Here is a 14,126-nt window from a genome sequence, read left to right on the forward strand (position 1 = left end):
ACACACAATTTTGTGCCAAAGTTTTGTTAATTTCACATGAGGTGTTTCTGTGTTGTGTACCAGTTTATACTGAAGTGGGCAGGACGCAGTTGGAAAAAGGTGATGTCACGTACCTGTGTGCACCAATCAGAATTTAGCAATATTTGAACCAAATTCTGATGAAAGTTGTGGGGTTGTTTGGTTATGTTACTAAGCCACAGTCTAACTGCGATTGTTGCCTATTTAGTCACAAATATTTGATATGAGAAAGTTCTCAGGTTTGTATTTTTCACAGTAAGGTGCCCAAACCATTGTTTGTTAATCATTGGTGAAACTCAGGAAACCCAGCTCCAATCAGAAGTGATAGGAAAGATGAGCAAAACTATGAAAACAAGATGGGCTGCTTTAAAAATATAAAAATAAAAAGCTTCTTTTGAATTAGAAATTGGAAGTCTGGGACAGTGCTGCCTCAGCTGACGACCTTTAAAGATATCATGAATATCTAAAAGCAGCAAGGCAGCAGTAGGAAAAACCCCTGTGTGACTGCTAATGCATTGTTGTTGTCTTCTTTCATTTGTCTATCGTGCTTACTCGAGATTATAAGTAGCCTAATTAATAAATTAGAGCATTTGCTGCTGGCTAAAGTTTGGTGATCAGTGACTGAATAATGTTTGTTCACCCTGCACTAGTTTCCTAGAGAGAAATCCATTTGTGTTTGCAAACACACCGGTTCTGCTGCAGTTTGCTGTTTTTATTTTTATGGGGAAATAAGTCTTCGATAGATTGTAGTTGACATTTTAAGGCCTTACAAAAGTCTTGCATTTGCACCTGCAGACGGGTCGTGTGTCAGTTTGAGGCTCAAGTGTTTCTGTAAAAACGTGTTGAGCAGAAAGTGTCAGGGCGCCTCGCAGGTATCACATGACTCCCTCACCTGTTTGCCACCTCTCGGACGCCCTGAACCTGCCGGCCGGGGCAGCTCGGGTTATTACATTAACCATCTGTCATTACTGTCACCCCTGAGCTCCTTCCTTTGCTGAATTTACACGCTGCTGTTTCAGTTTGTTTATTTATCACTTTTAGCCGCTGGGTGGGAAATTACAGTCAGTTCATCAGCTTAAAGTCAGTTCTGGCTGCGGCAGGTTCAACTGTCAGGTAAACCGCTGAGCATTTGGTTGTAGTTTTGTCTTCTTCAGACTGTGAAAATATCGGAAGGAGATGAGAAATACCTGGAATTCATTCACCACTGCAGCCACAGGGCAGGAATACCGGTTTATTCTCACACTGCTCAGCAGGCAAAGGTTTGGGCTAAGGGCCTTGCCCAATGGCACCTCAGCGGTGGTTATGAGGGAAAGGCAAGTATTGCTCGTTCACTGTTCCCACCTAAATTTATCCCTCTACTCCAGGGATGCAACTGGTGACCATCTGATCTGAAGCCCACTTCTCTCTAAAAGCTTTTTGGTACAAAATTCCCTCTTTGTGTTTCAACGAGAAACACTTGTTGAGAATACATCTTAATAGGTAGATTTTTATCCATGTCGCCCAACCACGTGGACTGAACAAGTCACAATATTTAAAAAATTTATAAAATATGCAGCAGTGGCAGTTCAGTACGGGACTGTTTACACCGTTTCACACAATGTGATTTGGAGAGCAGGATGTAGATCTCAATCGTACGATAGAGAGGAATCATCCAAATGTGTCCGGTGATGTAAGCCAACTGGATAATCGGTTAGAAAGAAGTGTATAAATCTGTTTTTATTGTGTGTAATCACGTGTGAGCAATTGGTGATCATTCCTCTAAAAGTCTGTAGCTGATGCGTGTAGCCGGGAAGTTCGCACTGTCGAGAAACTTATATTATGTGGAAAAGGACGGTGATTGTTGAGGTTTGCAGGCATTCTTCCAATTTGATTATTTTTGCAGAAATAAGGCAGTGATCAGAGAAAATCAGACACAATTTCAAGCACTTCCTTAAAATTGTGGGATTACAAAATTTATGGAGGGAATGTCCTAATTTCTCTCAGTTAAATGCATTACACCCTAAATTATAACAAAACACAGACACACATGGCAGTTACAGCTACAGTTTTCTAAGCAGGAGAAGTAGTGGAACTTTGACCACAACGTATGATGATTTAAAGTTACTGTAAACCTTTGCCAAGTGGTTTTAAATAGCTCTTCATAGTGACAAGACACGTTTTTTCCTCTCCACTGTAAGTGTTTTTAAGCCCCGTCGGGTTTTTTGACGGAGCTGCAGTCCTTTTGTTTCCTGCTGCCAGGATGGTGTCCGCTTCCTCTACCACCTCCTTCCTCTCTGGACCTGAAGTCTTTGGGCCTCTTGTGCCCCGCTGGAAGAAAATAATCGTCACCGTGCATGACAATAAGCATGTGATCGTGGAAGCGTTACCAGTGTCCAGTTCTGGTCGCTTGAAGCCGCCAGATGCACGATAGAAGCTGTTGGAAAAAATGAAGATTATTCGTAGCTTTTTCCACACTAAACAGACCTGCTGTAAGAGAAGAAATGAAAACACTAACAACAACTTCTTCAACAGAGCCGTGAACATCTGCCAATACGAGTCTGAGCCAATACTTATATTAACATATAAGTATTGGCTCAGACTCGTATCGGCAGATACGAGCCAATACTTATATTAACATAAATGTTGATTAAATCTGTATCTGAAATACCAGCGGTAGCCTTCTACATTTGGCCCATCTTATTATGATTACTGTATTATATTGATCCAAATACTGAAGGTCCGGATTCAAAACTATTAAGCTGATAATCTTAAATTATTGATAAGATATTAAGGGAAGTTTAACTCAGTCATTCATGTAATTAACGGCTAAAAATGAGAAGCTTCCCCCTGAATTTTTTCTACGCTGAGCTTCGCTAATAATGAGAGAGAGAGAACATATATATATATATATATATATATATATATATATATATATATATATAACAGATTTGTTAATGTCAGAGTTTAGCAAATTTTGCTAATCCAGGTGTCATAACTGTCAATCACCGGTGCAATCAAATTAATCTTTCACGTTAACACACTGTAATTTTCGCTCTCACATTGCAGTGAAACGCTGCACCGTAGAGCCGGCTGTCATTAAGGAGAGCAGCGCCGCAACAAGCAGGCCGAGGTGACAAAACGCTGCAGAGTTCGCTAAAGAAAGGATCCGATTCAGGCGATACCGATTCCTTAGAATATGCTCGGATCGGCTCCCGTGCCAACCCTTAGGATCGGCTCAGGACGACTCCTCTGAAAACACCCTGCCGTACAGATCTGTAAGCTGTGAGGAGGTAGAGCTGTTCTTATACTGAGCCACAGCTAATCTTACTGAACAGATGATAGTGTTTACCAGCCTTCATTCATTCACTCTCATCACTCAGGTTCTCTCTCCTGGTTCTGGATTAAAAAAAGGTCAATATAAAGTCTTGATACTGTTGTATTAAACCAGCACATTAAAAAAACTTGAAGTATTTTCTGTTCCTTCCCAGGAGCGATTAGTCTGAAGTAATTAGATTCCTGTAATCCTCTGTGATTTTCAGGTATGCTTAGTGACTGCTGATATAAAGCCCCGTTTGAGGGGATTGTAAGGTTATATCTTACTGCAGGCAGAGGTGGATTGTGTTGTTTAATGTTGGCTTTTATTATAAACAGCATTCACCCAACAGAAATGGGTTGCAGACGGCTGTCAGCTGTAAACCAGGGGTGGGCGCTGTGACGATATTGCACCGTGAGAGATTTTGCTAAGCTGTTTGTACCTTGGTAGCTCTCACTTTTATTATCTCTGGGTGTGTGACGCCAGTGTTGCAGATCAATGAGCAGGTCTGAGTTATGCTTATAATGGATTTTTAGCCACGCTAGCAGCACGGCTCTGTGGATGGCGATGTCAGTCCGTCGTTCGGGTTGATCAATCGGTCCACCGCTTTGGTCCAGACTGAAATATCTTAACGATGTGTATGTGATGGATTGCCATAACATTTTATGCAGACATTCATGGCCCCTAGAGGATGAATCCTATTGGCTTCAGTAATCAACTGACTTTTCCTGTAGCGCCACCATGAGGTTGACATTTGTAGTCTTGAGTGAAATGACTCAACTATTGAATGGATTAGTATGAAATGTGCTTCAGACGTTCGTGTTCCCCTCAGGATGAACTGACTCTGACTTTCCATCATCAGGTCAAAACATTAACGTGTCCGACACTTCGGTTAATGACCAGACCTACAAAACTAATGACGTTCCCTTCAGCCTCATCTGTACTTTGTGTTTACTGCTAATTAGCTAATGTTAGCATGCTAACGCACTAAACTAAGATGGTGAACATTGTAAACGTGCCTGCTAAACATCAACATGTTAGCATTGTCACTGAGAGCTTGTTAGCATACTAACATTAGCATTTAACTCAAAGCGCCACTGTCGCAGCCTCACAGAGCTGCTAGCATGGCTGCGGACTCTCAGCCTTGCATCGACGTGATAAGGTACCATCAGTTGTCTGGTATTTCACCTAAAACTGACATTCCTCTCTGAGCGAATTTCTCCGTAAATACTTCACCATTCGATTCTCCCGGAAAAATGTACTGTAGCTCAATAAATATCTTTATTGTCATATAGAATTACAAATACCACGAGGTCACAGCTCACCTATGCGTGGTTGTTTCCATCCTAACAAGGTTGATTTTGGAATTTGCCTGTTGTTGGTTTTGTGAGACGAGCACAGTGGACACAGAATTACTTATACAACTGCCTGTCCTTTCATACATAAAACATATCTGCCAATAAATAATTACATAAACTGATTTTTGCTCTGGTACATCAAGATTGCAGACCTCCGTGTACTTTTTTTTTTCATATTACTGAAGTTGCTGTGTGTGCGGTTTCTCTTGCAACAAAAGATTATTTTTATTACTTCTTTTGAAGGTGTAAAGTCATCAGTTTGAGTCCTTGAGTCTGAAATCGATAGAATAAAAACAAGTTGTTGTTGTGAAAGAGTCGTTCAGCTCCCGGCTGCTGCTGCTGCAGAGCAGCTCAGTGTCTCCAGTATCAGACTGTGGTTATTCAGCTCATCTCTGCAGTAAATGTGTGGAAGTGAACGCAGGTCAGCTGAAAGAGTTCAGCTAATTTCCCCTGAATGTCGAGACAAACTCGTCCCGTCGGTTCCTCTTGACCTCCTCTACAGATTAATGTCCTCGAGCTCCGTGAAGAAGAATCTGTTCCTGCGTCTTCTGTCTGGTTCACTAAAGTTTTTCCTCTTCGTGTTTGTTTGTGTTGCAGCTTTCCGAGAGACAACCCTTCAGTGAAGATGAGATCATGGTCCCGGTACTAGCCTCCAAAAAAGCCAGCGAACTCCCTGTCAACGAAGTAGCTTGTATCCTGCAGGTACGGAGTCCCAAGACCGGGATACACAGCTGTATCCTAACTATTCTTAAATGAACTGTTAATATCTTCACATCCAGTTAAGACACAATAACAAGATAAATGTTAAAGAGCAGTCTGCCTCTTACTTTGACAGCAGAAGTCTCTCACTCTGCATCGTTGGACTTAGGGCTGGGCAGTAATTTGATATTATAATTATAACTTTCAGTGGAATTGTATTGAGATGATGATGATGATGATTACGCCGTTATCATTTTACACCAGTTGTGTTGTCCAGAGGGATGATGTTAATGAAATTATAAATAAAAACAAAAGGATTTTATTGAACATTTTTTGTTTTACATATGAAGACTTTTGTATAATGCAATGCATTACAGTGGAGCTCATTTCAATATGTGAGCTGGCATACATTTACCGTTTTGTGAATTATATTGATATCAGAAAAATATCCCAAAAAAAAGCACTAGATTGGTTCCCTGCAACAGCCTGCTTGCTAACAGGAGGATGCGCTAGTTGACGCCTGCAGGAAGTCAGCAGTACCTGTAAAAAAAGAAAAGATTTAGCAGTGAAATCTTAAAGCAACCATCGTCCTGTGTTGTGTCTGCGCTGACAGGCCGACCTGCAGTTGGGTCTGAACCAGGAGGAGGTGAGCCGGAGGAGAGCCTACCATGGCTGGAACGAGTTCGACATCAGTGAAGAGGAGCCGCTATGGAAGAAATACATCTCGCAGGTAACAAATCTATCACATTTTAAATGGAGTCTCATACAGGAATGTGCTTTAAGGCGGCATTACATAGACAAAGTCACTGCAGCCAGTACTGTACTGTTGTTTTTGCACCACATTAACGAGACCGTCTGACAGTAAACTGTGCGGTCTCACTGCTGTTGGCTCCAGTCTTCAGATTGTCCTCACTTGCTAATCTGACAGTCCATGTTTAAACGCCGCTGACTTATCACACACATCCTTCACGCTACCCAGCAGCAGCCTGAATGCAGCTCCAGGATAAAGCCAGTATACTATTTTTATCTTGTGCCTGATAAAATATCTTGAGGCTCGTCATTTTCCAGAGTGTCACTGTTTTGTCACGAGAACACAATGTCAACTCCGACAGTATGCATGGGAAACAGAAAATGTAAGTACCAGAACAATACTGTCTGCCTGTTTTTATATTTAATATTTATGAGGGAGTGATCTTATTTTTGTGTCATGCCACTGAAATGGCCCATCTCACATGCAATTACATAACACAGTAATAGCTGATATGAATATTGACGTCCATCAGTTGACGTTCACATCCAAAGGACAGACGGCTGCACACCAACATACTGCACATGTTCCTGAACAAAAGAAATGTTTTACATATTAAGAGAATGCGTCATTTATTCTTTTTTTACATGTGTTGTGTAGATAATCTGGTGAATTAATAGGAAAAGTCAAGTTTATTTATAAGCACGTTTAAAAACAACAGATGTTGACCAAAGTGCTGCACAAAATGAAAAGAAACAGGCCGTGAACAGCTGGGACAAGAAGACAAGACGGTTACAGAAGACATGACACAAAAATAAAATGAAGCAAGATTAAACACGAAACGGCAACGTTCTTAATCCATTTACTTTCCTTTTTTTGTCGTTCCCTGTGACGATGTCTTGTTGTCGCATTGCAAAGCGCCTTAGCTTTTACCTCTTTTTATTTGTGTGTTGTTATCTTGAAATGGAAACATCGCTTTTCCTACTAAATTTAAAGGTTATATTAAGAAAATACTAAACAGTATCATGCTTTCAAAAATGATAAATGTTCTTTATAAAACCTTAAACTATTATTACACAAAATTTTACTTTAATTTAAATTTACATTTACATTACTTACTTATTTATTTACTTAAATAGTTTCAAGTAAAAACATAAAAATATCAAACATGAGGTGTGGTTTATGACAAAGTTGGGTTTGATTATAATTTGTTTTGTTTTTTTTTATTATTATTATTTCTTTGTCTTAAAATAAATCAAAAAATAATCCCAGACTTCTCAGATCACGCTATGAAGGACAGTACATTTCAAAATGCATTTCACTTTGTTTCTTTTAGCTCACATTACTTCCAAAGCCTGTTTGTCAGTACCAACATCATTCCCTCTTGTAATTTCAAAATACCACACCTGTTATATTTTTAAGGTAGTGTTATACGTAGACAATCAGCTTTTATAAATAGCAGAAAAACAGGACAGACCGGAAGAAGACGGCGTGGGACAAAGGCCTCAGTCTGATGATGCTGTTTTTCACATGGTGTTCATCTTTGACTCTTTAAGACTTAAAATATCATCTAGTGCGCTCCTGAACAGACTGTTTTTGCAGATCCTCTCCTCGTATATTAGGGAAAGTGACCAATGGACAAACTACCAGACAGTCAGAGGAGTCATTATACCAGGAAAGCTGAACAGTTTTCAGATTTGAGCGGTAAATAATGGAAGCAGCCCGAGGCAGTTTTGTTGCCGGTCTGTTTTGTCCACATGAACTCCGACAAGGACAGAAGCTGCTGCTGTTGAGCCGAGCAGCCGGAGGAAGGAGGGACGGTAGGAGGGACGGTAGGAGGGACGGTAGGAGGGACGGGAGGAGGGACGGGAGGAGGGACGGGAGGAGGGACGGGAGGAGGGACGGGAGGCCTCTGTGAGCAGCAACAGAACAGAGGTTAAATATAGAAAGCCAGCAGGAGAGAAAGGGAGGATACAGAGGACAGAAGGAAAGGCGAGTGAAGGAGAGAAGAGGATGTGTTGGATTTCTTCCACACACAAAATCCTTGAGATTCAGAGTCAGGTCTCCATGTAGAAACTGTTCACACCTGACCTGACAGACCTGAAAGTTGAGGAGAGGAACTTTTATAGAGAAGAATAGAAATAGTGTTGACATGCTGACGCTGAGAAACAGGACAGTGTCACTAACAGATAAGTAACCTTAAAAAACTAGAATACTATATACATCATGAGCACCTGCTGTGTGCAAAATGAAGCATTGAAAAACGTAAGTAGTAACTACAGACAGTCACAAATTAAGTGTGGAGATAAGGAAGTTGTTTTGTGTTTTTTTTTTTTTAGGCAAATTGAAACAGCGTAGCAGCTTATTTATGATCGATGTGGTAACACATGCTTTGTGGCTCCACTTTACCTTTTAATTACTCACTACTTAATAAGCAAGCAAACAAGAATGCACTTTCGCTGTGTGTGTTTATTAAAGTCAGGAACAAATTAAATGCATCCACACAGATCTGATGTTTTCAGCTCTTCACTGGAAGCTTGAGTGACGTTTAAGTCGGATGCTTCATGGACGTCGTCATTTCTTCAATAAGTCTGGTTTTATCCACACACCAACTTTTCCAAACTAAAACATTTTGAGATATTTCGCCCTTTTTAAAAAAAAATGATTTCATTTCAGGTCTCTTAGGACTGTTTTTTATTTGTGTGGTTTGTAGAGTTGCGGTTGTCGTGTGTGGGGTTTCCCACTATTTCAAGTCAGAAAATCTTGTGGCCCAGTTGTATGAAAACAACATTGTGGCTGCGCAGACCTGCCTCCCTGTAAAGTATCTTAGCCATCAGTTAAACACCTGTACTCCTGGTTCTCCTGCACGTTATACTGTAGATGGTAAGATCCAGCAGGTTTGTGGATTAAACAGTGAGGAGTTAAAGTTTTGCTGCTGCGTTCAGTCATGTCATTGATGTGGAAACCGGGTCATTTGGATGCTGGAGCTGAAAATAGAGCTGGAGCTGTTGGCTTCACTCAATAAGCTCCGCCTTTTCGCTATGGGTGACTGACACTTGTTTCAGCTGGTCCATACATCACACACGCATTTGTACTTCTATCTCTGTGAGGATCCGGACAAAATGTCCTCACTTCACAAAATGTCCTGACTATATAATTAGTGTGTGTATAACACAAACAACAACACACAATTTACACACACAAAACAGTGGCTCTGCATTAAAAAGACAATAACAAGTAGCATTCAGACTGCTTGAAAATGTTTTAAAATCTTTAAAAGAAAGGAGAACGTTTTATCTTAAATGCCCCCCCCTTTTCCAAAAACATGCAAAAATGTTCTCACTCTGAAAATATCCTCACTTTCTAAAAATGTTGCCCCCCCCCCCTTTTTCAAAATGTCCTCACTTCCTGAAAAAGTTTCCTCATTTTCTAAAATGTACACCTTTTCCAAAAATCCAAAAACCCCAACGTCAAGGTGTAAAACTGAAATCAGTCCTCACAAAGACAGAAAGTACGAGAGCGCACACACACACACACACGCACACACACACACTGTTGACAGAATATAGGCCATCGACACTGATTATGCGTTATTTGCCACTAACGCATTTCTCTGATGTCATAACCAGTTTCTCTCTCTCCGTCTCTGAAGTTCAAAGATCCTCTCATCCTGTTGCTGTTGGCGTCGGCGGTCATCAGCGTTCTCATGCACCAGTTTGATGACGCCATCAGCATCACTGTGGTATGTTACACCTCACACTTCGGTCGTTCATTCCTCTTGTTTCCCTCTCTTCCTCGAGAAAACCCCCCTGAGACCTGCAGTTCTTGTAATATTATTAATAGAAATAGCAGTTTATGGCAGCGTCAGCAGTAGATAAGATGTAGATACGTGCAGGAAATTCGCTGCTGGTGTCTGCCTGTGGGTTTGGCAAATTAGATTATATAAAACTTGTTTTTTTCCCATTTGGATCCTTGTGGGGAAACGTTGTCGCAGCAGTGAAGAATTGCATTGATAATGTGCAGGCTAAGAGAACAACAGAGAAAAAGGGAAACATTAAAGAAAATGTGTCTGCTATTAAAATATACAAACAAAGATAAAAGTCCTGCCGTGTTCATAACAGCCATAATATGAATGTTTTGGACAGAAATATTTATTCTTAGAGCCTCACCAGTAGTGGAGGGTCATAGGTCAATTTGTGTCAAATCGTTCTCCTTCTCTTATATTCTCCAACTCGGGCAAATCTGAACACACAGACGTGATACGCATGTTTCTAGATTCAGTGTGACTTGCGAATAAATGTCCATAAATCAGAGAAAAAGGACCCTTCAGAACTTGCCTGAGAATCATCTCGTTTTTAAGTTTTCCTCACTATCAAAGTAATCCAGTGATAGTCGTATGTACATCCACGGGTCCACTGCAGACAGGAGCTGCTAACAGCTGATTCGGCTGCTTTTAATGGAGCCAGTTGGTCCAAATTAGAGCATGGTTATCTGTCAAACAGAAGTAAGACAAAGAATAATAATAATAGGAGTGGAAAAATCCATTAATAACTTTTTTCGTGTTTGTTGCAGAATGAATTATCAGGACATTTCATGGAATCGCTCTGTTGCGTTATGAGATATCTTACGGGCAGTGTTGAGATTTGTCCTGATGGTGGAGCTAGAGGAAAGGCTAGGCGGTCTCCATTAGGAATAATCCTCTGGAGACCATGAATGCTGACATTGCAAGCGGTTGGCAAGATTACCCAGCACTGGACCAGGTCTGCACAATATACACAATATGGCCAAGTGCAATATCCAAATCGCAGAAGCTGCAATCATTTGATGAAGGTCAAATGTATGATTTATAATGACTTTCTACGGTTGTTCTCCAGATGTAAGAAAACATGTTTTTTTGGTACAGACCCCAACAAATGTCACATTATTGTGATTTTAAGTTTTTTTTTGTTTGTTTTTTTTCAGCGAAAATGAAAATTGTGATGCAAAAATGATCATTCCCACTAATCGTGAATCATATCGTAATATCTCTCAAAAATAATCGCAATATGATTTTTTTTTTTTTTAACATATCGTGCAGCCCTACAAGCGTTGGACCAAATGACGTCAGATTCCTCCGGCCTGCATTCAGTTCAAAAACTGCATTAACAAAACAAAAGATTCTGCGTTGGTGGCGTCGTGGTTATGCAGGTGCAGGTAGGAAGATGAAACATAAACCAGGAAGATCGGTTTGTAATAATAAAAACACGAGTAAGATGAATAATTCTGTCCTCCGTGCTGACGGTCGCGAGGTAAACGGTAGAATTACGTAGTTTGCATTACAAAGTCATTTACCAACGACGCGCACGCATCCCAAATCTCAACAACGTGTCATGCAAGCTGATTGGTTGATCCGACTCCTGTTTGGTAGAGCTCAGTACAAAATCAACATGGTTACTAAGAGACAGAAGAAAAACGGTTTTAAAGCCTGAGAAAGATGGCTTAGGTTGCGGTTATGAGGACAGCGTAAGCCGTTACGTGGTGTCTTTCCACAGGGCGTCACAGAGCAAACAGCATTACATCACTAAACTGTTTGCATGTGTGCTTAAGCTGTGTGTGTAGCAATTGTTGCACAGTGTTTGTATATACAGTGTGTCTAACTAAAAACCTGTTGGAGGTCTTGGGGTCATGAAACTGTTGAAACCACCTTTGGCTTCGCTGGGTTGTTTGTTTTGAAGGCTGGATGTGGACTTGGTTCTGGCTTGCATCGCCATGGTGTCTGTGGGTTTTTAGTATATTCTTGCTACCCTCGGATACAGTGCCTATAAAAAATGTTCACCCCCCCCCTTGAGAGTTTTCATGTTTTATTGTTGTATCAAAGTAGATTTAATGTCGCTTTTAATGTCAAAGTGGAAACAGATCTCTACAAACTGATCTAAATTAATTACAAAATACATATTTGCATAAATATCCCCCACCCCCCAAGTCGATGTTCAGTAGATGCACCTTTGGCAGCAATTATAGCATTGAGTCTGTGGATAGGTCTCTATCACCTTTTGAGAATAAACTTGTAATAGTATGAGGAAAAAAGTCTTAATATTTCTATAATAAAGTCAGAATTGTTAACAAGATTTTAATACTTGTTGAATTAGATGTACCTCGGTGTCCAGTTTCAGTTTCAGAGGATTCATTAAAAAAAACAGTTGTCAGATGTTGAAGTTTAACCAGCCGCCTTTCTCCGTCTTTGCTTCTTTTACAGGCCATCATCATAGTGGTGACCGTTGCCTTCGTCCAGGTGAGTCCTGTTTGGGTGTGTTTATTGTTTCAGTCTCGTTTTTAATGACCTCATAAATAGAGCTGTACCAAACGTCGTTTTTTTTGTTTACATACTCAGCTTGTGTTGAGGTTTTCGAATGAAGCTTCGAATGTCTGTCGTCTTATTTTATGACGACAGACCGGAGTGCAAACCGTTTTTTGGCCGCAGTGAAAATGTTGTTTTTGAAAGGCTAAACGCCAACAAATACGGACTGAAGCAGAATATTTCGTTTAGATAAGAACATGTTGTAAATTTAGGAAACTATTACATCTATCTTTTTTTCAGTAAGTTATTGGTTTGGATCACACGAGTCTGAAACAATCCTGCACAGCCACCACTGAATCTAATTCTACAAATAGTATAATGCTAATAATGTTAGTGTAGCCTAATCTTTATCTGCAGCTGTGCAGAAACACAGAGTTAAACAGCATTCGAATGTTGATTTCGAATTTGAATGTTAACGTTGTGAATGAAGCTTCGAACTATTCGGTGCAGCCCCACTGAGAAGTGATGAAGAATTTATGGCCACAAACAATAAACAGGTGTTTACAGTGGGAATCTTCGAGTAGTCTGCTGCACATTTGGAGAGTGTGTGTGCTGTGTGTGTGTGTGTGTGTGTGTGTGTGTTTGTGTGGGTTGAATATACTTCCAGATTCATACATTAATGAATTTTGCACAGCTGCAGCTGTGTTTTGCTGCTGTTCTGAGTTGTTGTTGTTGTCCGTCCTCTGTGTGTGTAGGAGTACCGCTCAGAGAAGTCTCTAGAAGAGCTCGGGAAGCTGGTGCCTCCAGAATGTCACTGGTGAGAGTTGAATCCGTCCGTCCGTCCGTCCGTCGTCCTCTTCTTCTGCGGTTACAGCCCTGTTAATGTGATTCCGTCCAGGTCAACAGGCAGCAATGCCGCCGCAGTGACGGGTTCACTTCCGAACAGTAAACAGCTTCTGGTTGGCTGCTGTAAAGCTTTTCACATGTTTTCTTTTGAATGTTAAGTTCTGTATCACAAATTCACAGTTAGGGCTGCATCTAGCTGTTATATTCGTTCTTGACGACAAATAGTTTAAAAGAGCCCCGATGAATGTCGTATAAAATAATGTTGTCCTATTTTGTCTGTACAACATACAAGAACATTACTTTTTTAATTTACAAGCAAAGCAGCAGATCTTTGAAAAAATCATCTGTACCAGAAAAAGTTTATTGTTTTAGATAGATGACTTAAACATCAAAATTACCATCAATTGATTGAGTCACTTACTGTTTGATTGGATTGCGTCTAAAATCTAAACAGGTTTCAGCACTAGCTAATAAGTGAACCTCCAGTACGTACGTAGCCACCATTTCCTTTTCATACTGAGAACAGCATTGCCTACATTTTTCTTATGCAAAGGTCTAAAAGGAGAAAAACATTAGTAATAATATTAATAGATAGTCGGGGGGAAAGTCCAAAGTATTGAGATATTTGTCACATGAGGCTTAGAAACCATTGAAACAAATAGCACATGCCAACTCATATATCCAGCGATAAAATTCAGTCCAACATCACCTCTGAGTGTTGGGAGAAATTTTACGTACCTCACCAAAAATATGAAACATCAGACTGGCCGAGAAAGAAATGATGAGCTTCTTTTCTGAAACAAATACCTTTCTTCATTTATAATAAGAGTTTTTCAATTCTCTTCTGTCTCTTACTCCCCTTCTCCACAAAATACCACACAATAAGTA

At 40.3% G+C, this 14,126-nt stretch overlaps 1 protein-coding gene across 4 annotated transcripts in view; it reads left to right on the forward strand.

Annotated features, from left to right (window-relative positions):
- atp2c1 (ATPase secretory pathway Ca2+ transporting 1) overlaps nucleotides 1-14,126 on the forward strand; it is a 55,284-nt gene that overhangs the window by 13,715 nt on the left and 27,443 nt on the right. For all 4 annotated transcript variants that reach the window (XM_044208534.1, XM_044208532.1, XM_044208533.1 and 1 more), the window contains 5 exons: nucleotides 5,266-5,370; nucleotides 5,981-6,097; nucleotides 9,768-9,857; nucleotides 12,351-12,386; nucleotides 13,148-13,209. In XM_044208534.1, coding sequence (XP_044064469.1) covers nucleotides 5,302-5,370; nucleotides 5,981-6,097; nucleotides 9,768-9,857; nucleotides 12,351-12,386; nucleotides 13,148-13,209 — 374 coding nt within the window. In that variant the 5' untranslated portion in view covers nucleotides 5,266-5,301. The remainder of the gene's footprint in view (nucleotides 1-5,265; nucleotides 5,371-5,980; nucleotides 6,098-9,767; nucleotides 9,858-12,350; nucleotides 12,387-13,147; nucleotides 13,210-14,126) is intronic.

This window comes from Siniperca chuatsi, linkage group LG9, assembly GCF_020085105.1.
Source record: "Siniperca chuatsi isolate FFG_IHB_CAS linkage group LG9, ASM2008510v1, whole genome shotgun sequence".
NCBI classification, from domain to species: Eukaryota; Metazoa; Chordata; class Actinopteri; order Centrarchiformes; family Sinipercidae; genus Siniperca; species Siniperca chuatsi.